We start from the raw sequence: 24,661 nt of genomic DNA on the forward strand, positions 1-24,661 counted from the left end.
CAAGAAAATCTAAATTATGAAACTCACTTTAAAATTCAAGTTCAGTTTAGTTCAGTCACTCAGTCATGTCCAACTCTTTGCGACCCCATGGACCACAGCATTCCAGGCCTCCCTGTCTATCACCAACTCCCAGAGTCTGCTCAAACTCATCTTGATTGAGTTGGTGATGCCATCCAACCATCTCATCCTCTGTTGTCCCCTTCTCCTCTGCCTTCAACCTTTCCGAGAATCAGGGTCTTTTCAAATGAATCAGATCTTCCCATCAGGTGGCCAAAGTATTAGAGTTTCAGCTTCAACATCAGTCCTTCCAATGAAAATTCAGGACTGATCTCCTTTAGGATGGACTGGATGGATCTCCTTGCAGTCCAAGGGACTCTCAAGAGTCTTCTCCAACACCACACTTCAAAACCATCAATTCTTCGGCACTCAGCTTTCTTCACTGTCCAACTCTCACATCCACACATGACCACTGGAAAACCCATAGACTTGACGAGACGAATCTTTGTTGGCAAAATAATGTCTCTGCTTTTTAATACGCTGTCTAGGTTGGTCATAAATTTCCTTCCAAGGAGTAAGCGTCTTTTAATTTCATTGCTGCAATCACCATCTGCAGTGATTTTGGAGTCCCCCAAAATAAAGTTAACCACTATTTCCACTGTTTCCCCATCTATTTCCCATGAAGTGATGGGACCAGATGCCATGATCTTAGTTTTCTGAACATTGAGCTTTAAGCCAACTTTTTCACTCTCCTCTTTCACTTTCATCAAGAGGCTCTTTGGGTCTTCATTTTCTGCCTAAGGTGGTGTCATCTGCATATCTGAGGTTATTGATATTTCTCCTGGCAATCTTGATTCCAGCTTGTGCTTCATCCAGCCCAGCATTTCTCATGATGTACTCTACATATAAGTTAAATAAGCAGGGTGACAATATACAGCCTTGACGTACTCCTGTTCTTATTTGGAACCAGTCTGTTGTTCCATGTCTAGTTCTAACTGCTGCTTCCTGACCTGCATACAGGTTTCTCAAGAGGCAGGTCAGGTTGTCTGGTAATCCCATCTCTTGCAGAATTTTCCATGTTTATTGTGATCCACACAGTCAAAGGATTTGGCATAGTCAATAAAGCAGAAATATAGATGGTTTTCTGGAACTCCTTTGCTTTTTCAATGATCCAGCGGATGTTGGCAATTTGATCTCTGTTTCCCCTGCCTTTTCTAAAACCAGCTTGAACATCTGGAAGTTCATGGTTCATGTATTCCTGAAGCCTGGCTTGGAGAATTTTGAGCATTACTTTACTAGCGTGTGAGATGAGTGCAATTGTGCAGTAGTTTGAGCATCCTTTGGCATTGCCTTTCTTTGGGATTGGAATGAAAACTGACCTTTTCCAGTCCTGTGGCCACTGCTGAGTTTTCCAAATTTGCTGGCATATTGAGTGTAGCACTTTCACAGCATCATCTTTTAGGATCTGAAACAGCTCAACTGGAATTCCATCACCCCCACTAGCTTTGTTCATAGTGATGCTTTCTAAGGCCCACTTGACTTCACATTCCAGGATGTCTGGCTCTAGGTGAGTGATCACACAATCGTGATTATCTGGATCGTGAAGATCTTTTTTGTACAGTTCTTCTGTGTATTCTTGCCACCTCTTCTTAATATCTTCTGCTTCTGTTAGGTCCATACAATTTCTGTCCCTTATTGAGCCCATATTTGCATGAAATGTTCCCTTGGTATCTCTCATTTTCTTGAAGAGATCTCTAGTCTTTCCCATTCTATTGTTTCCCTCCATTTCTTTGCACTGATCACTGAGGAAGCCTTTCTTATCTCTTCGTGCTATTCTTTGGAATTCTGCATTCAAATGGGTATCTCTTTCCTTTTCTCCTTTGCTTTTCATTTCTCTTCTTTTCACAACTATTTGTAAGGCCTCCTCAGACAGCCATTTAGCTGTTTTGCATTTCTTTTTCTTGGGGATGGTCTAGATCCCTGTCTCCTGTACAGTGTCACAAACCTCTGCCCATAGTTCATCAGGCACTCTATCAGATCTAGTCCCTTAAATCTATTTCTTACTTCCACTGTATGTGGCTGCACGGTGCTGGAGGGGCAAGCAACTGAGAGGAGATCCTCTATATCCAAGGTCAGTAGCGGTGGCCCTGAGGAGATACCCCACGTGCAAGGTAAGGAGCAGCGGCTGCACCTTGCTGGAGCAGCCGTGAAGAGATACCCCATGTCCAAGGTAAGAGAAACCCCAGTAAGATGGTAGGCGCTGAGAGAGGGAATCAGAGAGCAGACAGATTGAAACCACAATCAGAGAAAACTAACCAATCTAATCACATGGAACATTGCCTTGTCTAACTCAATGAAACTAAGCCGTGCCGTGTAGGGCCACCCAAGACGGACGGGTCTTGGTGGAGAGTTCTGACAAAAGGTCATCCATTGGAGAAGGGAATGGCAAACCACTTCAGTATTTTTACCTTGAGAACCCCATGAACAGTATGAAAAGGCCAAAAGATAGGACACTGAAAGATGAACTCCCCAGACCAGTAGGTGCCCAATATGCTACTGGAGATCAGTGGAGAAATAACTCCAGAAAGAATGAAGAGACAGAGCCAAAGCAAAAACAACACCCAGTTGTGGGTGTGACTGGTGATGGAAGCAAGGTCCGATGCTGTAAAGAGCAATACTGCATAGGAACCTGGAATGTTAGGTCCATGAATCAAGGCAAACAGGAGACAGCAAGAGTGTACGTTGACATTTTAGGAATCAGCAAACTAAAATGGACTGGAAGGGGTGAATTTAACTCAGATGACCATTCTATCTACTACTGTGGGGTAAGAATCCCTTAGAAGGAATGGAGTAGCCATCATAGTCAACAAAAGAGTCTGAAATACAGTACTTGGATGGAATCTCAAAAATGACAGAATGATCTCTGTTCGTTTCCAAGGCAAACCATTTAATATCATGGAAATCCAAGTCTATGCCCCGACCAGTAATGCTGAGGAAGCTGAAGTTGATCAGTTCTATGAAGACCTACAAGACCTTTTAGAACTAACTCACAAAAAGGATGTCCTTTTCATTACAGGGCCCTGGAATGCAAAAGTAGGAAGTCAAGAAACACCTGGAATAACAGGCAAATTTGGCCTTGGAGTACAAAAATGAAGCAGGGCAAAGTTTTGCAAAGAGAACACACTGGTCATAGCAAACACCCTCTTCCAACAACACAAGAGAAGACTCTACACACAGATATCACCAGATAGCCAAAACCTAAACCAGACTGATTATATTCTTTGCAGCCAAAGATGGAAAAGCTCTATACATTCAGCAAAAACAAGACCAGGAGCTGACTGTGGCTCAGATCATGAACTCCTTATTGCCAAATTCAGATTTAAAAGAAGAAAGTAGGGAAAACCACTAGACCATTCAGGTATGAACTAAATCACTTCAAAATTAAGGGTTTGTATATGACAGTATGTGGGGAGGGGACTTGAAAATGATCTTACAGATCCAGCAACAATTCCCCTCCCAATCCTGCCCCCAAGAGGGAAAAATAAGAACTGAATTTATATAATTGTAGAAACAAATTCTTTCAGACTTTTAAAAGAGATGTCATCTATGATAGGAACTATTTAAGATTATTGAAAGGTATGGAAAACTCCAATTCATTAAAAAAAAAAAAAAACTAGTATAAACCTGATGACAAAAATCTATAAAAGAGAAAAAACAGATCTACTTAATATAGTGTTGCCTTACACAATTTTACATGACAGATGCAAGCCTAGGGCCATATTGAAAAGGATAGTTAGCATATGTTTTCCTCTCTGCTGATTAACCAGTATGATAGAATAAATACTACTATAAACTCTCAGGCAATGAAAAAAAGGAGAAGCATAATATCATATGGACCCAGAGGAATGCCATTTTGGTGTTAAAATGCAAGTTTTATGGCACTCCAAATAGATGAGTTCTTTTTAGGAGCCAGTTGAGAAGACAGCTGGTAAAAATTAAGGATTGTTAAAAGCCATTTGGCCTCATGAAGGGCATCATAAACATTAGTGGAGCCTGAGAGGAAGTGATCAATTATATCAAGAGTAGCTGAAAGAAACTCCAGCTCAAGGCTTGTTAAGATTTGAAGGGATTTGAAGAGAACAAAATGGTGACTGCTAATGTACCATGTCGGAAACACATCTCCATGGGGAGTATGCCCAAATGAGCCCACGGTGGGCCAATTCAGCTTTCAGACCCCTTTCCCATTTGCAGGAAGGCATTCTTGTACTCCACCATGCTCAGTGGAGGCTACCAACTTGCATCAATATCATTCATATCTAAATGCAAAATCCTAAATTAAATATGGGGTTAGCCAAAAAATTCATTTGAGTTTTTTTCCATAACATCTTACAGAAAAATCTGAACGAACCTTTTGGCCAACCCAATAGTAGCACACTTTAGTCAAGTCAAGAGTATAATAAAAAAAATTACATTGTGACTTCAAACCATGGGCATTCACCAATCAAATCATTCACACACAAATATTCACACACGCTCAACCAGAAACAAATAGATAGGAACTTCCTATGATCCAACAGATAAACCCACCAGCCCATCCAGCAGATAAATCCATCCACACAGGCCTTTCCCTTGCCAGTTTCCATTAGGAGATGCAACTCTAACTAGTTAAGGTTGAACTCCACAAGCAGGCTTTAGATTTCACTCCCTTCCATCATAGGAAGTTTGTTGACACTTTGCCTTTCGCTTTCATTCTGGAACTTTCTCATTGCCTTTTTTTAAAAGAAAATTATTAATTTGGCTGTGCTGGGTCTTTGCAAGATCTTTAGTTGCAGCATGCAGGAACTAGTTCCCTGACCAGGGCTCCCTGCACTGGAAGTGTGGAGTCTTAGCCACTGGACCACCAGGGAAGTCCCCTCTCATTGCCTTTTAAAGGCACCTGGACTCCCTGTCATGAAGTGACAGCACACACACAGCCTTCCCTTAACAAACCATGCCTTCTGGCCATCTTCCTCTCTGTGGGCCCCTGACACCTCTTGTTTCCCTTTTAATCCCTTTTTTACAATATAACTGGACTAACCTTTTTGAAATAAACATTTCATCATTAATTTCCATTTTAATGACTTGGATGGCTTCTCATTGTTCTTAGGATAAAGACCCACAGGAACATGGCCCGTAAGACCTTCACTGTCTGGTCCCTGCTTTCCTTTCCAGCATCATCTCATATTAAACCCCATCTTTCTCAATACACTATAAGTGCCCAACTTCTTCAGCTCCTGGAATTTCCCATGTGCCCTCTTGCCACCTAGCATCCTTCCACATGATCCTTTTCCTGCTGGAAATTCTCTTTGTACCACTGTCTCAAACTTCTCTTTTGCTTAATTAATTTCTCATCTTTCAGACTTAAAGTTCAAATGTAATTGTTCTTAGGGAATCTTTTCCTGACCTCCCAAATTAGGTCAAATTCCTCCTATTATGTGCTTTCATAGCATCATATACTTCTTTGTAAAATTTGTTTCTAGTTATTTTTTGGTCACACCACATGAAATGTGGGATCTTAGTTCCTTGACCAGTGATCAAACCTGTGCCCCCTGTGATGAAAGTGCAGATTCTTAACCACTGGACCACCAGGCAAGTCCCATCCATATGCTTTTTTGTAGCTGCAATAACCAGCTGTAAGTTTACACATATGTGTGTGTGATTATGTGATGAACACATTTCCCCCTCTAGATCTGAGTTGCAGAGATGGGAACTATTTGTCTCTATCACCTAGGTCAGCACCTTGCACAAAAAAACACAATAAATATTTGTAGGATGTTGTTTTCAAATGAAACAATAAGAGAGATTCCTGCTACTGTCAAGACCAATTCAAAGTTGGCATCATCTATCGTATTTACTGTTGTTCTTGCAATTCTGGACAGTGCAATAAGAGATAAAACCTAAACAGGATAAACAACTATTGGAAAGAGAAAATCATCATTAATTGCAGATGATGATTTACTTGAGGAATTCAAAGAATGCACTTGGCACAGTTAGATGCATTAAGGGGTTCAGCAATTTAGTCCATTTTCTTTTAAAAGGAAAAAACAATATTCTAAGATGAATAACTTCCTATATTATAAACTATATTATAAACTCTTATATTATCCCACCAACATTTATAACACACATGTGTCAGGCACAGTGATCAAACACTTCTCCAACATAACCTTGCTTAAGAATCACATTTAATCCTTTCATTAATCCTAATAATGTAGGTGTGGCTCTTCTCATTTTACAAAAATAAACCTCTGCAAATTTAAACAACTAGCCCAAAGGGAGGGGCAGAACTATGGTTCAAAATGAGGCCAGTCAAAGTCTACATCTGTGGACTAGCCTGCGATTTTAGAAAACACAAAGGGAGAAATTGAAGGTCATAAATGCAACAAATAATACAATACACAAGAGAAAATGTTAGTGAGGAATGTTTATGGTGTGCATGTGTATGTGTTCAGTCATTAAGTTGTATCTGACTCTTTGTGACCCCATGGACTGTAGCCTTCCAGGCTCCTCTGTCCATGGGAATCTCCAGGCAAGATTACTAGAGTGGGTTGCCATTTCCTCCTCCAGGGGATCTTCCCCACCAAGGAATCGAACCTGCATCTCTTATGTCTCCTGCATTGCAGGTGGATTCTTTACCACTGGCGCCACCTGGGAAGCCCATGTTGATAGTGTAGTAAATTACAAAACCTTATCAGTGGGTATTTAAAGGCATAACTTTAAATAACTTTCAGGATGTACATACACATATAACACAATGCTGTCTATCATATACTTACATACACTCTGGAGACTGGAAATTGAATATGTTTGCATTCTTTATACTTTTGGGAATTGAGAAAGAATTGTTGCCACTCCAGTATAAAGGCAGACTTGTAAAAGATTCTTAAACATCAATGGTTACAACAAATTGATTTACTTTTATTTCCTGTATGATGTGAAGGCAAGTTAAGACTATACAAATATACAATATCAGGATGGGAATCAGAGGTTTATCTTTTTGAAAATATATCACTTGCCTATCTTATTTTTCTACCAGAAACAGGAATGCTGAAGAAATAACTGCATGCCTGTGGAAACTTTATTTTCCTGTGGTTTCCAGTCATTGCAGACTTACCCTCCCTGTTATCCAGGATGAGGGTTAAAATCCACATGCAAAACCACACATAAGTGGGCTTGCAGAGGCTGAGCCTCTAAAACCACGTGAAGATGGATTACAGAGAGGCAAGTGTCACTGCCTGTAAGCAATGCAGTAGGGACAGTGAAGCCAACATAACCGAGAGCGGTGCTCCCTTGGGACGAGGACCTGCCTTCATCCTACATCATGGTACTGAGCCTGGAACTGAGTGGAGAGCATCGAGTCCAGCACAGAGCAGGTGTTCAGTTTCATGCATTTAGAGGATTTTATAACCCTCCAAGCATTCCAAGTATTCAACAGAATTGAGTTATATATTTAAAACGAAATTTTAAGCTTGAACTCAAGAAATTAAAAACATTAAGAAAATATAAGCCTGAACCCAAAAAATTAAACCATTGCTTTTATCAAAGTGAAGAATCTTACTATAAGCACTTAGAGTTCAACCCCTCAATAAAGAAGTTGTCCACTCTCTGTTTTGGACTGTGTGATACACTCTGACTCTCAGCTTCCCTAGCCATACCATTTGGGTTCATGGGCATGCAAGGTTCATCTAATGATATTATCCAGAATTACACAACACCGGATAGCCTCACAAGGCTAAATTCTGTTTAACTGAGAGTTGAAAGATTAGCAAGCTGAGCCCTGTTAAAATTTGCAAAATGTGTTCCAGTTATACAAGAGGATGTCAGAAACAAATAGACACCATCCCATCCACCATGTGAATATTGAAATGCACTTCAAACATGTGCAAGACCTTTCTCTCCTCACAGTTGGCCAAAAGGCCCACAGTGCCAATAAGGATAAATTGAACTGGTCAAGTTTCACAAAACTTGTATGCCTTAAACAGATCCAGAGATCATTTTACTACTCTTAACTATATATCCAAGAGAAATGAAGATGTACGTCTACACAGTAATGTGTACATGAATGTTCAGAGCAGTTTTAGGCATAGTATCCAAGAAGACATGTGAATAAACCAAAATCTAACTGATGAATGGATAAATATGGACATATCCATACAATGGAATAGACTTATGTTACTACATGGATGAATCTTGAGAGCACACTAAATGAAAGAAGGTGGTCACAAAGATTGCTTACTGTGTGATTCCATTTATATGAAACATCCAGAAGAGATAAAAAGTAGTAGTAGTTGTAAGAGGCTGCTGGTAGCAGGAAAATGGGGGTTTGAGAGGAAATGGGGAGGGTGATTTCTTAAGGGTACAGGGTTCTTTTGGGGTCAAAGTGTTCTATAATTGTTTTGATGGGGTCTTCCCTGGTGGTCCAGTGGTTAAGAATCCACCTTGCAATGCAAGGGACACGAGTTTGACCCCTGATTGGGCAACTAAGCCTGTGTGCTGCAATCAGAAGAGTCTGTGTGCTGCATGAAAGATCACACATGGCACAACTAAGACCCAATGCAGCCAAATACATCAGTGTTAAAAGAAGATTGTGACGATGGGTACACAACTTTGTGAATATAACAAAAAACACCATGTTGTATACTTCAGATATATAAATTGTATGGTATGTGAATTATATCTTAATAAAGTTGTTACCAAAAAAACAGAAAATCATGCCAGGGGGTCCAGGCCTCCTGAAGGTGGAACCCAGGGCTGTCTCGGTGGGCACTGGGAACATAGCAGATCGGAACATTTTGGCATCAGGCTCCAAAAATGAGGTCTAATAGACTCTCTCAACTGAATCAGAATTCACCTTGTCAACTTTCCTCGGGCAACTCTATGTGGTCTGTTAAGTTCCAAGGACCCAATATGCCATGCTTTCCCATCTGGAGGGCCTTCTTGGTCAGGAAAAAACTGAAGTCAAGGATGACAGAGTACTAGATGCAAGACTAATTCTACCAATGGCAGTATTCAAAAGCCTGAGATTAATACAATAGATTTGGAGGTATGCAAGCAACAGCCGGGGGCTTTCCAGGTGGTGCTAGTGGTAAAGAAAGTGCAGTCACTCAGTCGTGTCTGACTCTTTGAGACCCCATGAACGGCAGCCCACCTGGCTCCTCTGTCCATGGAATTCCTTAGGCAAGAATACTGAAGTGGATTGCCATTTCCCTGCCTGCCAATGCAGGAGATGTAAGAGACTCAGGTTCGATCCCTGGGTCTGAAAGATCCCCTGGAGAAGGGCATGGTAACCCACTCCAGTATTCTTTTCTCGGGAATCCCATAGACAGAGGAACCTGGCAGGCTACAGTCCATGTGGTCACAAACAGTCAGACACAATTGACTGAGCAGGCATGCAAGCATGCATGACTATCTCTGGAGGGCTTCCCCCAACTCATCAGGAGAGAACCAGTTCCCAGATTACGAAGGGCATATCAGTCTTAAGGCTTCCAAGATATAACAGAAAACATGTCCAGGACCCTGAACCCAGAGGTTTGGGCCAAAGCAGACATGAAAGTGAGGAGGAAAGTGAGACTTCTGTTCCTGGGAGGGAAGAGACACAGCAGACATTTAGTGTTGGGTGAAGCAGGCTAAACTCCTGACTAATTGAGGTGGGCTTCTAGGAAGCAGGGAGAAGCAAGCAAGAGAGAGAGAGAATCTGGAGGCAGAGAAGAGTTCTTCCTAATTACACAGGGATACCACCATATGATCCCTGGTGGCTCAGATGGTAAAGCATCTGCCTACTATGCGGGAGACCTGGGTTCAGTCCCTGGGTCGGGAAGATCTCCTGGAGAAGGAAATGGCAACCCACCCCAGTATTCTTGCCTGGAAAATCCCATGGATGGAGGAGTCTGGTAGGCTACAGTCCATAGGGTTGCAAAGAGTCAGACACGACTGAGTGACTTCACTTTCACCACCATATGAAAGACAGTAGCTTAATTAAGGCCTGGGGTAAAGCACACGCCATTTCACCTGGGTTTACTGATGGGCTGGTGTCCAGGATGGGTGGATTTACAGGTTGAACTACACAGGAAAGAGAAAGACAGATACCTCAAGTCACAGCGACTGGATGGCAAGAACGGAGAATGCACTCCACCTGCCTGGGGTAGAGGCCAGGGCACAATGACTGGTACACGAGCTCTTAAGACCTGATGGGGAGTGCCTAGTAAAGGGCGCAGGGCTGCCAGGAGGAGTGGAGCAGGCTGTTGAGCCAACTGCCTCCTCAGGCAGCAGCTTCCTTAGCTTTCCCACCACTGGCTGGCATTGAAGTCAGAGATTTCTTTCTTTCTTTCTTTTTTCTTTGACCATGCCACACAGCATGTAGGATCATAGTTCCCTGACCTGGGATCAAACCCATGCCCCTTGCAGTGGAAGTGCATGGTCTTAACAACTGGACCACCAGGGAAGTCTGGTTAGAACATTTCTAGCCCCCAACTTCAGCCACGACAGCTGGCTGGAAGGCATAGTCAGGAGTCAGTGAGAGGATGTCAGGGGCCTGGGTTGCTGAGAGAGGAGTCCCCTTCGTGTCAGTAGAGGATCTTGGTTTCCCACTGATTATTTCTGTCCTTTTACTTCCAGCAGAGACAGAAATGACTAGCTGAACTTCTCTCTGCTCATTCACTCCCTTTTGGATCCTGGAGTGCTTGAAGCACCTTGGGGCTAATTTCCACCCCAAAGGGGCCACCTGACACTTCCTAGTCCTATCAGGGTCCCTGGCTATGTGTACACACCTGTACACACACATAAATCATGGTGATCAGTTTGCTCCATACTGGTTTCTGGTTCAATGTGCAGGTATGAACCTAAAATATTTTCTGAGGATAACTTCTGAGCATCAGATAAGGCAGTCCCAGGCTGCCTCATTCTGTAATTCTGACTTATGCACAACACTACCTCAACTAATCATTTCTTGCATTTTCCTATTTATTCTCTATCAATTGGTGACCTCTGTAACCATCTCAGTTAGGCAAATGCTTAGGAACACAGGAACACAGGATCTAGTCCCACTGTCCTTTATCTTTCTGAAATAATGATGATGAAAACTGAAAGAAAGAAAAGGCACAGTTTTCAATTATTCAAATGACTTCTACTCCTTTGGACTTCTGCTAGTTTGTAGATGAGGCTTTACCGGTTTAGTATTGCTATTTCTCAAACCATCAGCAATGCCAGACACAGCTGTCCCTTAAGTAAAAGATCAAATACCTCCCAAACAGGTGGCGGTGCAGGGGGTGAAGCCAGCGTATTCCCAGTCGTAGGTCGTCTCACTGTCCTGCTCCTGCAGGGAGGCGGCCAGCTCTCGGGTGGCGGGGCTCTCATCACAGGGCTGCAGGAGGCAGGGCCGCTCTGTGGGCAGCCGGGGGCCCTCACACTCTTCCTCTGGCAGCTCAGTCTCAGTTTGCGTGAAGGTCAGGAGCACGCGGCACTTCACCTCTCGCACCTGAACACCTGGCCCACATGTGGCACTGCAGGTGGACCAGGGCTCCGGAACAAACCTGCAGGCAACCGGGGAGCCCCAAGGGTCGGAGCAGGGGAGGACACGGGCCATCAGTCCAAAGAGATCACAAAGCGGGAGTGACAAGCATTCTATGAAGGAAACAAGTAATTTCATTCAGAGAGGATTCAATATGTTTCGGAGGCTGTCCTTTTGTTGGCGCCTGAAAATGTGTCGTGGACAAACGTTCCAACCTCATCAGCAACAGAAAGAAGCTTTTACCAGAGATACACTGAACTTTTGCACCTATTTTATTTAATTCAAATTCTGTGCTCTGACCTTTGCATATCATCATTAAAAGGTTTTCTGTAAGATTTGGTCATAATAAATCATGTAGAGATAATTTCTACTCTGAGTTCTTTTATAACATGGAGATGTTCACCAGTATTTATTCAAGAAATCTTTTTGGCGCTTACCCTGTCTTAACAGGCAGAGTTTTATTAAAATGTCTTGATATTTAGGAACAAAACTGTAGGATAACAAATGCTTTCTGCAGAGCGGTGGTGGTGGTTTAGTCACTAAGTTGTGTCCAACTCTTGCGACCCCATAGACTGTAGACCACCAGGCTCCTCTGTCAATGGGATTCTCCAGGCAAGAATTCTGGAGTGGGTTGCCATTTCCTTCTCCTTCTGCAGAGTAGATGAAGCTTTAATATTCTTTTTTATTTAATATATGGGCTTCCCTGGTGGCTCAGTGGTAAAGAATCTGCCTGCCATTGCGGGAGACATAGGTTTGATTCTTGGTCCAGGAAAAGCCCCTGGAAAAGGAAATGGCAACCCACTCCAGTATTCTTGCCTAGAGAATTCCATGAACAGAAGAGCCTGGCGGGCTTCAGTTTATGGGGTCTCAAAGAGTTGGACATGACTGAGCAACTAAACAATATACAACATTTTCATATATAACAACACACAAAACTTCCGAATTTTCTTGAAACTATCATAGCTGTTGCCCAATCTGACTGAATAAAGCATGTATTTCTTATCCTGAATCTTTATCCACTAAATCACAGGGTATCCTCCTTTGGCCTACAGGTCAAATCCCGTCCATATATTTCTGCACAGCCTATCTGCTAAGAATGATTTTCATATTTTTAAATGGATGGGGAAAAAAAAGGATAATATTTTGTGTCATGTAAAAATGACATAAAATTCAATGTGTGTCCATAACTAAAGATTTATTGGAATACAGTCATGGTCACTTGTTCAGCCTTGTTTATGGCTGCTTTTGTGTTACGTGCCAGGTCTGAGGATTTGCAATATAGACTATTTGGCTGGCAAAACCTAAGATATTTATTATTTGGCTCTTTATAGAAAATGTTTACTGATTCCTGCACTGAATTTAAGACACAGACTCCATCAGGACATATATTTTTAAGACAATCTGAAGCAACACTTACATCATGAGATACTAATAAGTGATAGGCTGGAAAGAGAGCAGTGATTAAGTCTGGAAAACTCTGTTTTCAATAATGTTCAATAGGTTTACCGAAAAATTTTTCCCATAACTATGATATATGAACACATACCATACATACTCAAGGGGGGTGGATACGACGTGCATGATTTCCTAAATTTAAGTGAATATAGACCTCTATTCATGGGAAAATGTTGTACTAAATAACTTCAGAAAAAATGCTGCTGAGTTGTTTGCTTCAAATACAGTTACAAGGCTTAATGTTTAAAATCTCAGAATGAGCCAGTTGTAAAGATCTCTCAGAATCACCTAAGCATTTCTCTCTGAGGCTTCACCACAGTTGTACACAAGAGCACAGCAGAATCGAAACATCATTGCTCTCTATGAGCAATAAAGAAATATCAATAACACCTCCCTTTTTTCATTTTGTTTTCTTGGAAATTGTTACTGGGAAACTATTTCCTAATCCTCATTTTCCACGACTCAGATCCTTAGGATGGAGTAGTACTGGAGCAATATTTGCATCTTTACTCTTTTCTGTGCCTGCTGCTTTCCCATGGGAAAACTGGAAAGGAGACTGATTAAATTTAAGAAGACACATCCATACAAAGTATTCAATAATGGGATGAGGTCATTGAAAAGAAGAAGGTGAATCTATGTGAATTGATAAAGAATATTCTCCTTTTGGAGGCTATTAAATGAAATAAGTATGTGGTCTTATGAAATAAGTATCATAGGCTATGATCTTTTGTCTAGCTACACAAAAGGGCACAGACATGCCTATATAGTGTATATATTACATATTGTTGTTCAGTCGCTAAGTCATGTCCCACTCTTTGCAGTACATGGACTGCAGTACCCCAGGCTTCCCTGTCCTTCACTAACTCCCTGAATTCGCTCAAGCTCATTTCCATGGAGTCAGTGATGTCATCCAACCATCTCATCCTCTATCATCCCCTTCTCCTCTTTCCCTCAATCTTTCCCAGCATCAGGATCTTTTCCAATGAGTTGGCTCTTCGCATCAGGTGACCAAAGTATTGGAGCTTCAGCATCAGTTCTTCCAATGAATATTCAGGGTTGATTTCCTTTAGGATTAACTGGTTTGATCTCCTTGCAGTCCAAGGGACTTTCAAGAGTCCTCTCCAGCACCACAGTTGAGAAGCATGAATTCTTCAATGCTCAGCCTTCTTTATGGGCCAGCTCTCACATCCGTACATGACTACTTGAAAAACCATAGTTTTGACTAGACAGACCTTTTTTGGCAAAGTGATCTCTGATTTTTAACACAATGTCTGTCATAGCTTTTCTTTCAAGGAGCAAGTGTCTTTTAATTTCATGGCTGCAGTCACCATCCACAGTGATTTTGGAGCTCAAGAAAATAAAATCTGTCACTTTTTCCACTTTTTCCCCATCTATTTGCCATGAAGTAATGGAATTGGATGCCATGATCTTAGTTTTTTGAATGTTGAATTTTAAGCCAGCTTTTTTACTCTCTTCTCTCTTTCATCAAGAGGCTCTATAATTCCTCTTTGCTTTCTGCCATTAGAGTGGTATCATCTGCATATCTGAGGTTGTTATTATTTCTCCCTGCAGTCTTGATGCCAGCTCATGATTCATCCAGCCCAGCATTTCTCATGATGTACTCTGCATATAAGTTAAATAAGCACGGTGACGGTATACAGCCTTGACGTACTCCTTTCCCAATTCTGAACCAGTATGTTGTTTCACATCTGGTTCTAACGGTATATATTTATAGCCTCTATGTTATCTATGCTAATTTATATATAGTTTCTCTTTTCAGGAAGTAATTGTAAGAGCCGGGAACTGGAGTTTATAGAAGGAGGCTTTTACTATATTTTGTTGCTGTTTTTTTAAGATTAATTTTTATTGGAGGACAGTTGCTTTACAATGCTGTGTAGTTTCTACCGTACAGCACAGTGAACCAGCTGTATGTATACATGTATCCCCTCTTTTTTTTTTTGCATTTCCTTCCCAGTTAGGTCACCACAGAGCACAGAGCACTGTGTTATACAGTAGGCTCTCATGAGCTTTCTATTTTATATATAGTATCAATAGTATATTTACATCAATCCCAATCTCCCAATTCATCCCACCCCACTCTTTCTGCTTTGGTGTCCATACGGTTGTTCTCTACATCTCTGTCTCCATTTCTCTTTTGCAAGTAGGATCATCTATACCATTTTATAGATTCCATATGTATGTGTTAATATCTGGTATTTGTCTTTGTTCATTTTCGTTTTGCCCCTTTTAAAGGCTTGAACTTTCTAACCATAAGCATACTATACTTCTATGGTCATTAATTTTTTCTCTTTTCTCCTTCACAATAAAAACTAAAGCTGGGGATTATGTTTTAATGGGAAGTAGATTTTTTTTCATTCAGATTGGACTCTTATGTCTCATAGATTCAGAATCCTGAGAGACGGTGGAGTAAGTGAGAAGGCCCATCTTAATTCCCAGCAGGGAACATGATGGTTACATTTGATGTTTTTCAGGTGTCCTGGATGTTTCAAGTTGGTTATCATTTTTTTTCTTAGCTTGTGGGATCTTAGTTCTCCAACCAGGGATTGAACCCCAGCCTTCAAGAGTGAAAGTCTGGAGTTCTACCCACTGGACCACCAGCGAATTCTATCAAGTTGGTTTTCAAAGATCCTTTTAAGCGTCCTCTTAAAAAACAAATATCAGAGCTGTCCAAATTATCTAGGAGTGATTTGGGGGAGGCGAGATGGGGAGTCATGGTAACTCAAAAATGTATGCATCATCCCGCATGATTTTCTTCTACACATTATTTTTTATTTAAACAAAGGACATTATCATGTTCATGCAGTTCCAAATCTTGTTTTGTCTTTGTTCCCCCCTACACACACACACACACACACACACACACACACACACACACACACAGAGTAATTTTTTCTTTAAAGAAAAGAAAGTCATACAGCTTCACACAAGCATTTGAAGAGCAATGTCTGGGCAAAACGACCAGAGAAACAGCATGTTCCCTGCGTGTTTCCACAGTGCATGCATGCGTGCTCAGCTGTGTCCAACTCCACAACAGAAAAGATTTTTTTTTAAAAAGAGCAATTCAAGGGACTTCTCTGATGGTCCAGTGATTAAAAGACTTCGTCTTCCAATGAAAGGGTGCAGGATCAATCCCTGGACAGGGAATCCCACATGCCTTGAGGCCAAAAACCCAAAACATAAAAAAAAGAACAACTCACTTATAAGACAGCCTAGGCAGGAGATGATAAAACCCCAGAATAAAACGGAAAACTACAGAGCTGAAGAAACAAACTGTGAAATATAACATCATTAGAAACTAACAATTCAGGAACCAAGAGAAAAAAATAGAAGAAACATGGCTGAAGGTCAAATTAATAACACAGAAGCAAGACTTGGAAGTGAATGCAGTGTTGAGACAGAGAAAGAAAAGTTCTAAAGCAATTAGAGGGGTGAATGGAGGGCTGGTCTGCAAAGGAAGCTTCTGGGTGATGGAGATGTTCTGTATCAAGAATGGGGCTGGGGTTCTGTGTTTTGTGTCCACCTGTTAAAACTCATCACTTTAGACAGGCACAGATTTTGTATATAAATTATATCTCTCTAAAATTGATTTTTAATGCAATTTTTAGAGATAAAATGAGAGAGAATCCAATATTGAAGATAGTTGGATTCTTCAAGTAGAGGTTTCAACACATGAAATAGAAAAAAAAAGTTCATAAATAAAATATGTGAAAAATGTGCCTAAAATACAGCCTGGAAAGGTTACACTGTCTTCCAGGAAAAAGTGATACAAAATGATTAATGTAAAAACCTAGAGCTTTCAGCAGAATGCCCTCCCTAAAGATACCCACACCCTAATCCCTAGAATATATGAATATGCTGTTACATGGCAAAAGGGATTCTGCAGATGTGATTAAGGTTATGGACCTCAAGATAGGGCGATTATCCCAGTGGGCCTAATCACACAAGCCCTTAAAAACAGAAAGAATTCTCTGGCTGGAGTTGAAGAGATGCAGCAGAACAAGAGGCAAGAGTGAGAGCATGAGAGGTACTCAGCCGCTGTGGCTGGCTCCAGGAGGGAAGGGGCCAGGAGCCAAGGAATGCAGGAGGCCTCCAGAAGTGGGAACAGCTCCCGGCCAAGAGCCAGCAAGGAAATGGAGATTTCAGCTCTGCAACTGCATGGATCTGCACTCTGCCAACTGCCTGAATGAGCCTGGAAGTGGATTCCACCCTGGGCCTCCAGAGAAGAGATCAGGCTGACAGACGTCATGATTTTAGCCTAGTGGGACCTATAGAAATCAGCTAAATCTATTTGGTTTCTGACCCACCGAACTGTGAGATAATACATTTGTGCTGTCTTAAAGCACTGCTGCTTTAAGTGCTAAGTCACTTCAGTCGTGTCCGACTCTGTGCAACCCCACAGATGGCAGCCCACCAGGCTCCCGTCCCTGGGATTCTCCAGGCAAGAACACTGGAGTGGGTTGCCATTTCCTTCTCCGGTGCATGAAAGTGAAAAGTGAAAGTGAAGTCACTCAGTCATGCCTGACTCTTTGCGACCCCATGGACTGCAGCCTACCAGGCCCCTCTGTCCATGGGATTCCCAGAAGAGTACTGGACTGGGTTGCCACTGCTTTCTCCAGTCTTAAAGCACTAAGTTTATGTAAATGAATACACTTAAAAATTAAGACTTTGAGGATGAAGAAAAGAATTGCATAAGCATCTAGGTACAAAAATCACGTCCCTTATAAGAATAAAAAGTCAGATGGACTTCAGACTCAGCAACATTCAAAACCAGAAAAAGATGAACAAAAGTTTTGAGAGAGAGAGCTGGGGTCCCAAGAATATTATGTCCAGTCAAACTGTTATTCAAATACAAAGGCAATAATTTCCTGTCATATAGCAACAGTAATAGTACTAACCTAATGGGGTTAAGTTGGGATTAAATGAGATGTCAGAATGAAAAGTTCAATAATTACAACAAAAATGACAACAACTAACAATCATTATATTGTTATTTGTGTGAGACACTGTTCCATGTACTTTGCATATATTTTATCATTTACTCATAGCAACAACCCCATCAGAAAGTAGTAGTATTATTCCCATTGTACAGATGAGGAAACTGAGGATAACTTATCAAAGATAACATAGTAGTCACTGGCATTATTTTACCCTGCCTCAGCAGTATCATAGGTGAGAGACGCAAGTTAAGATTATCCAAGATGACAATGAAAGGATCCCAGGAAAATCTGACAATACTATTTTGGAGCATTTATTTTTCTGACTTCAAAAATGAATAAACAAACACCAATATCCATTTGTTAAAATAATTTTTTTGCTATTAAAGAAGAAGAATGCAACATATATCTGTGAAAGGAAAGCATATTTTGGGAAAAAATATTATCAGAAACAGAAGGAAAGGCTACAGCATCTCCTTAAAATTTAATGACAATAAAATTCAAGGAAACATTCTACAAAACAAAAGATAAATGAAGAGATTAAGAAAGTCAAAACATGAACTTCCCTGGTGGTCCAGTGGTTAAGAATCCATGTGCCAATGTAGAGGACTAGGGTTCGACTTCCGGTTTGGGAAGCTCCCACATGCTATAGAGCAATTTAGCCCGTGTGCCACAACTACTGACGCCTGCACTCTAGAGCCACGCTCTGCAACTAGAGGGGCCGCCACAGTGAGAAGCCTGCACACTGCAGCTAGAAAGCCCCTGCTCGCAGCAACTAGAGAAACAGAACATGCAGCAACAAAGACCAAGGCAGGAAAAAAATAAACAGAACACTCAAAACGTGGCTGGAGAAGATCTCTGGCTTGGTTGAGAAAAGACTGAAAAAATACAAAAATAATGCAAAGTTGCTCTAAGAGAGAAGAAAATCCAAATGAATAGTAGGAAACACATTCATGGTAAGGACAGCAAATGGTTGTTTGAAGGGCAGATGTGCATCCAAAACATAGAGAAAAAAAACACAAAAAGGTGAGGGAAGTATCACATGTTAAAAACAGAGAAGAGATTCAATTCAGAAAGTTGATGAACCTTTCCAATAAATAAGAAAAACAATAGAAAAGAGGCACAAATACAACAGAAGAAAACTTTCATGCACCCAAGAAAGATTTCAATCTATGTCCCCAAAATTCTGTTTACCAAAATTTGAAAAGAAAGTAATACCTGGACTGATTCTTTAAAAAACCCTCCAATTTTAAGTATATGGAGAAAAATCTTACACCTAAGTTAACAAAAAAAAAAAAAGGTTCATAACACAAGTATAAAGGACAGTTTAGGCACAAAGAAGATAGTTATTAAACAAGAGTTCATAGGTCTGCTCATTTGAGGGTATAAGAAAGGGACTCCTAAATGCAGAGTTTCTGAAAGATTTATGCCATCTATATAATCTCCAGAAAAAAAATGCACAAAGATACACTCCATTTAATGAGAATTTAATTTTTAAAATTACCATGGGAGAAAAACAGAAATAAGATTCAGCACTGCATACTGAACACTGCAGTATCTTTTGTTTAAATTTTAAAGAGGAAATTTGATGGTAGGAATTAAATGACTTCAATGTGTCCATCTTCTGGCCCCCAAATTCCACCCCAGCAAATGTGTCCTAAGGAGACAATTAGAGATGTAGAGAGGTGCAATTTGAGATTTGCTACAGTTTTATTTATTATAGTGAATAATTAGATACAAATTGCAGAAGGCCAGAAAGATCTTTCTAAAAATGTAATTGTGATTACATCACTTGTTAAAAATCCCTAAATGACTCTCACTGCCTCCAGATGAAGTCCAAATCCTTTATGAGCCATGGAAGTCCTCCAAGACTTGCCCACTTTCCCGGCTGTCATTACCACCTCCTTAGCCTCCAGCCCCCTCTCCTCACTCAGTACCTCAGTGTCCAGTGTGGTGGCCCCCATGGATCAGTTGGCCTACATACAACCTCAATCCCTGACGGGCTGTTCCGATACCCATGTACATCTTAGGGCATCACTTCATGTACCAGCTCTCCCAGGAAGCTATCCCTGAGCTTTAAGCCTCACAACGCATCTAATCGCTAACTTCTCTGTCTGCCCTATGAGACCAACCCAAGGATGGGAGAGCCTTGAATTCAGGTCTCCTAACATAAAATTGGAGCTCTTCCTCGAATCACAGGCCAGAGCATCACCATCCGTCACTTAGTAGATCTGAAATGTTGGAGATAATTCCTTAATCTAAATGTTTGTTTCTTCATCCCTAAAATGAAGCTAGTAATAATGCCTCTTCATGGGGTCATTGTGAGAATTGGATCAGAATTAATCCACATACAACACTGAGGACACAGTCTGGCACAAAGTCCTCAATATTAGTTGTTACTACTGTTGTGAGAAAAACAGAATGTCTAAAATATAACCTGATTCAATTTGAGCAAACACAAATGGAGAAGCTAAAATGGCAGTGGAAAATACACAAAGTGTTCTGAATCTGTCTCATTTCCTTGGTTCTCATACATGCTAAACGGGAGGGAGGGCAGTGTGACTAAGGAAGCTCTGTGAATTCCGTAGAAACTAGGAAGGCTCCAGGGAAGAACTTTTAAAACAATGATGAACCATATCAACTGTCAACACATTCCACAGCTGAAAGCTAACATGGTTAAAACTGCAGTTCCCCTGGCTTTGCTTTATAAGCTGTAATTTTTATTTTCCTAATTAAAAATAAAAGCCTTTTGAACATCCGTTCTCTATGTAAAGTCAGAGCTTGAGCCATGGTAAACCACAGAGGCAGAAATATTTATCTTCTCCAGGCGGCTTTGGCAGGCATTCTTCAGGGATCCAAAATTCAGCTATGTTCATCTTCTTGCTCACTGTCAACAGGCAAGCATCCCCAAACCACAAAGACAGGGGGAATAAAAGGATGAACTGGAAGCTGAGTATGTTGTGGTTTTGTTTGGAAATCAAGGGAATGACTAGAGTCAGAGTGGTGGGAGGAAACCATAAACTTCACACTAGACAGAGGGAACAGGGCAGAAACTGCCAGGCAGTGTGAATTATAAAGGAAAATTGCAGAGAGACCACAGAGGGAGGGAGAGGGATGGCGGGGACAGGCAGCCGTTCAGGCCCAGGAACAGGTGCTGGGGAGGAAGAAGGGGTCCTACAGGAGGAGAGGGCGGGTCAGCTTTGCTCAGTGAATGTGAACAGGAAGAGCCACCACCAAAGTCAGGTGCGGCTGACAGCACATGCAGGCTTGAGGATGGACATGGGGCCGGACCCTGCTGCAGCTTACACGATATGGCCCTTTTCCAGTTGGGTAAAACTTAAGAAAGACCCTGGCTTCCTTGGTGGCTCAGTCGGTAAAGAACCTGCCTGCCAATGCAGGAGACATGAGTTCAATCCCTGGGTCAGGAAGATCCCCTGGAGAAGGGAATGGCTACCCATTCAGTATTCTTGCCTTGGAAATCCCATGGACAGAGGAGCCTGGCAGTCAACAGTCCACAGGGTCACAAATAGTCGGATATGACTGAGCAACTAAAACCACCACCACCAAGAGGGACCCTAGAGATTATCTGATCCGATAGTTCCCAAATTGGGATGCACCACCCCCCTCGCCAGTCACCCAGAGTGTTTGCTAAAACATGCTGCTGACAAATCCATAGAGCTAGAAGTAGAACAGAGATGATCACAGGCTGCAGGGGAAGGGACAGGGGATGGGGAGTCAGTGATTCCTGGGTACAGAATTTGTGGTGGGGATGATGAAAACTCCTGGCGATGAATGGTAGTGAGAGTTGCACAACAGTGTCAATGTACTTAATACCAGTGGACTGAACACTTAAAAAAGGTTAAGATGCTCCATTTTATGTTATGTCTATTTTACCACAATTTTAAAAAGAACTGGCAGAGCCAAAAGAAAAAAAATATGCTCTCAGAATGCCTGACTTGGCGAGGTCCAGAAATCTGCATTTTAAATAGCATCACAGGTGCTTCTAAAAGAAGCAATCTGAGGACCACACTTTAAAAAGTGCTATTGTGGGGACTTCCCTGGTGGTCCAGTGGTTAAGACTCCAAGCTTCCAATACAGAGGGCACAGGTTCCATCCCTGGTTAGAGAACCAAGATCCCGGCCAAAAAAAATTTTTTACAGTGGTATTCTGATGATCAAAAACAGATCTTTCTCTTTTAAAGATACACACTTAAATATTTATGAATGAAGTGACATGCTGTCTGGGTACGCTTCAAAAATGTCCCACTGAGGGCGGAGGCAGTGGTGCAGATGAAACAAGAGTGGCTCTGAGTTGATAACTGTTGCAGTTGAGAGACAGACTCATGGGTGGGGTTGTCATACTGTTCTCTCGTCTTTCATAGAGGCTTAATATTTTCTATAACAACCAAAAAAAAGCTTTTTTTCAAAATCCAGGTGGGTGCCATTCCCAACAGAAAGGAGTACACAGTTAAAGTGAAGGAGGCAGCTCGTTACAGGCAAGGAACAGCCAACGGCAGTGAGTGCTGGAGCACCCCATTCCAGTCTAAGTTGGGGGTTGGGGGTGTGGTCAGAGATGAGGCTGGGAGCCAGGAAGGGTGATACCTACCCCGCTATGACTCATTGGCTGGTCAACAAGCATAAGTCTTCGGGAAATGGGGAAACATTGGGATATGATGAACATTGTAGGAAAAGATTAGACTTCTGCCTTAGTCAGACCGGGTGGATCTGAGGAAATCAAAAGTGAAAGTGAAAGTCTCTCAGTCATGTCTGACTCTTGGTGACCCCATGGACTGTACAGGCAAGGAATTCTCCAGGCAGGAATACTGGAGTGGGTAGCCATTCCCTTCTCCAGGGACTTTTCCCAACCCAGCAATTGAACCCAGGTCTCCCACATTGCAGGCAGATTCTTTACCAGCTGAGATCAAGTGGGTAGCAAATTAGAAAGTTGTTGTAGGTGTCCTGGTAAGTGACTTCAAGACCTGAACAAAGGTGATAGTAGGGATGGAGAGAAGGAGAGCTGCAATGGAGATTTTAGTAGATATGACTTCACAACTCTAGTTAATTATAGACAGGGGAAACACGAGCAAGAGGCAAGAATGACTGCAAGCTTCCAGTCTAGGGAACTGACAGCAAAGCCTTTAACCAAGAGAGAACACACAGAAGGATTAGCAATGGTGATCTAATTGTGTTTTTTTAAATTAATTTTTATTGGAGTATAGTTGCTTTACAATGTTGTGTTAGTGTCCACTGTATAGCAAAATGAATGAGCCACACATGGAATATCGTTGTGCTGTGTTTAGTTGCTCAGTCATGTCTGACTCTTGGTGAACCCACAGACTGTAGCCCATCAGGCTCCTCTGTCCATGAGGATTCTCCAGGCAAGAATACTGGAGTGGGTTGCCACTGCTTTTTCCAGGGGATCTTCCCAACCCAGGGATTGAACCCAGGTCTCCTGCATTGTAGGTGGATTCTTTACCATCTGAGCCACCAGGGAAGCCCCATGGAATATTACTCAGCCATAAAAAGGAACAATATTGGATCATCTGTAGAGGCATGGGGAATGTGGACCTAGAGAATGTCATAAAGAGTGAAGTCAGAAAGAGAAAAATAAATATCATCTATTAACTATACATGTGGAAGCTAGAAAATGGTATAGGTGATCTTATTTACAAAGCAGAAATACAGACACAGACGTAGAGAACAAATACTAGATAACATCTAACTGTGTTCTGAGAAGAGACCCTGGCAAGGATGTATCATTCAAAACTGAGAACTTCCTGACCATCCTTGTGTGACAGCTACAGACTCCCTTGCAGGTGTCCAAGTTCCTTTTCTTCTCTAGATTTCATCCCTTACAAAACCATAGGAGATCAGAGCTGGGAGAAGCTTCCAGTAGCATTTAGCCTAACACCCTCCTTGTACAACTGAGAAGTCTAGAGATGGTAACTGTCTAAAATTCTGATGACCTTCTTAATATGTTTAAGGTTGCCCTAACTTCAAATGAAAAACAACAACAAAAATCAAATACATACCTATAACCCTTCCTTTTCATCAACTTGACTACCAGTCTTCCTTCTTGAATAGTCAAGTACCCATTGTCCCATTTCCTTGTAATTCAGAATTCATTCCCTAAAGATCTGCAGCGTTTTACTTCTCTACACTTTGAACACCACTGTTCTAAAATTAACTGAGTTTGCTCTGCCAGGAACTGTCTGATGTGGGCCCTGGTTATAAGCAAGGTGAAAAGACAGCCTTCAGAATGGGAGAAAATAATAGCAAATGAAGCAACAGACAAAGAATTAATCTCAAAAATATACAAGCAACTCCTGCAGCTCAATTCCATAAAAATAAATGACCCAATCAAAAAGTGGGCCAAAGAACTAAACAGACATTTCTCCAAAGAAGACAAACAGATGGCTAACAAACACATGAAAAGATGCTCAACATCACTCATTGTCAGAGAAATGCAAATCAAAACCACAATGAGGTACCATTTCACACCAGTCAGAATGGTTGCTATACAAAAGTCTACAAGCAATAAATGCTGGAGAGGGTGTGGAGAAAACAGAATCCTCTTGCCTGTTGGTGGTAAAGCAGACTAGTACAGCCACTATGGAGAACAGTGTGGAGAGTCCTTAAAAAACTGGAAATAGAACTGCCATATGACCCAGCAATCCCACTCCTGGGCACACACACTGAGGAAACCAGAA

The 24,661-nt window shown here is 41.6% G+C and overlaps 1 protein-coding gene across 1 annotated transcript in view; it reads right to left on the reverse strand.

Annotated features, from left to right (window-relative positions):
• Positions 1-24,661, reverse strand: part of ADAMTSL3 (ADAMTS like 3) — a 371,458-nt gene that overhangs the window by 114,358 nt on the left and 232,439 nt on the right. Inside the window, exon 15 of the mRNA XM_061158827.1 lies at positions 11,275-11,564. Coding sequence (XP_061014810.1) covers positions 11,275-11,564 — 290 coding nt within the window. The remainder of the gene's footprint in view (positions 1-11,274; positions 11,565-24,661) is intronic.

Source organism: Dama dama, chromosome 13 (genome assembly GCF_033118175.1).
Source record: "Dama dama isolate Ldn47 chromosome 13, ASM3311817v1, whole genome shotgun sequence".
Taxonomy (NCBI): Eukaryota; Metazoa; Chordata; class Mammalia; order Artiodactyla; family Cervidae; genus Dama; species Dama dama.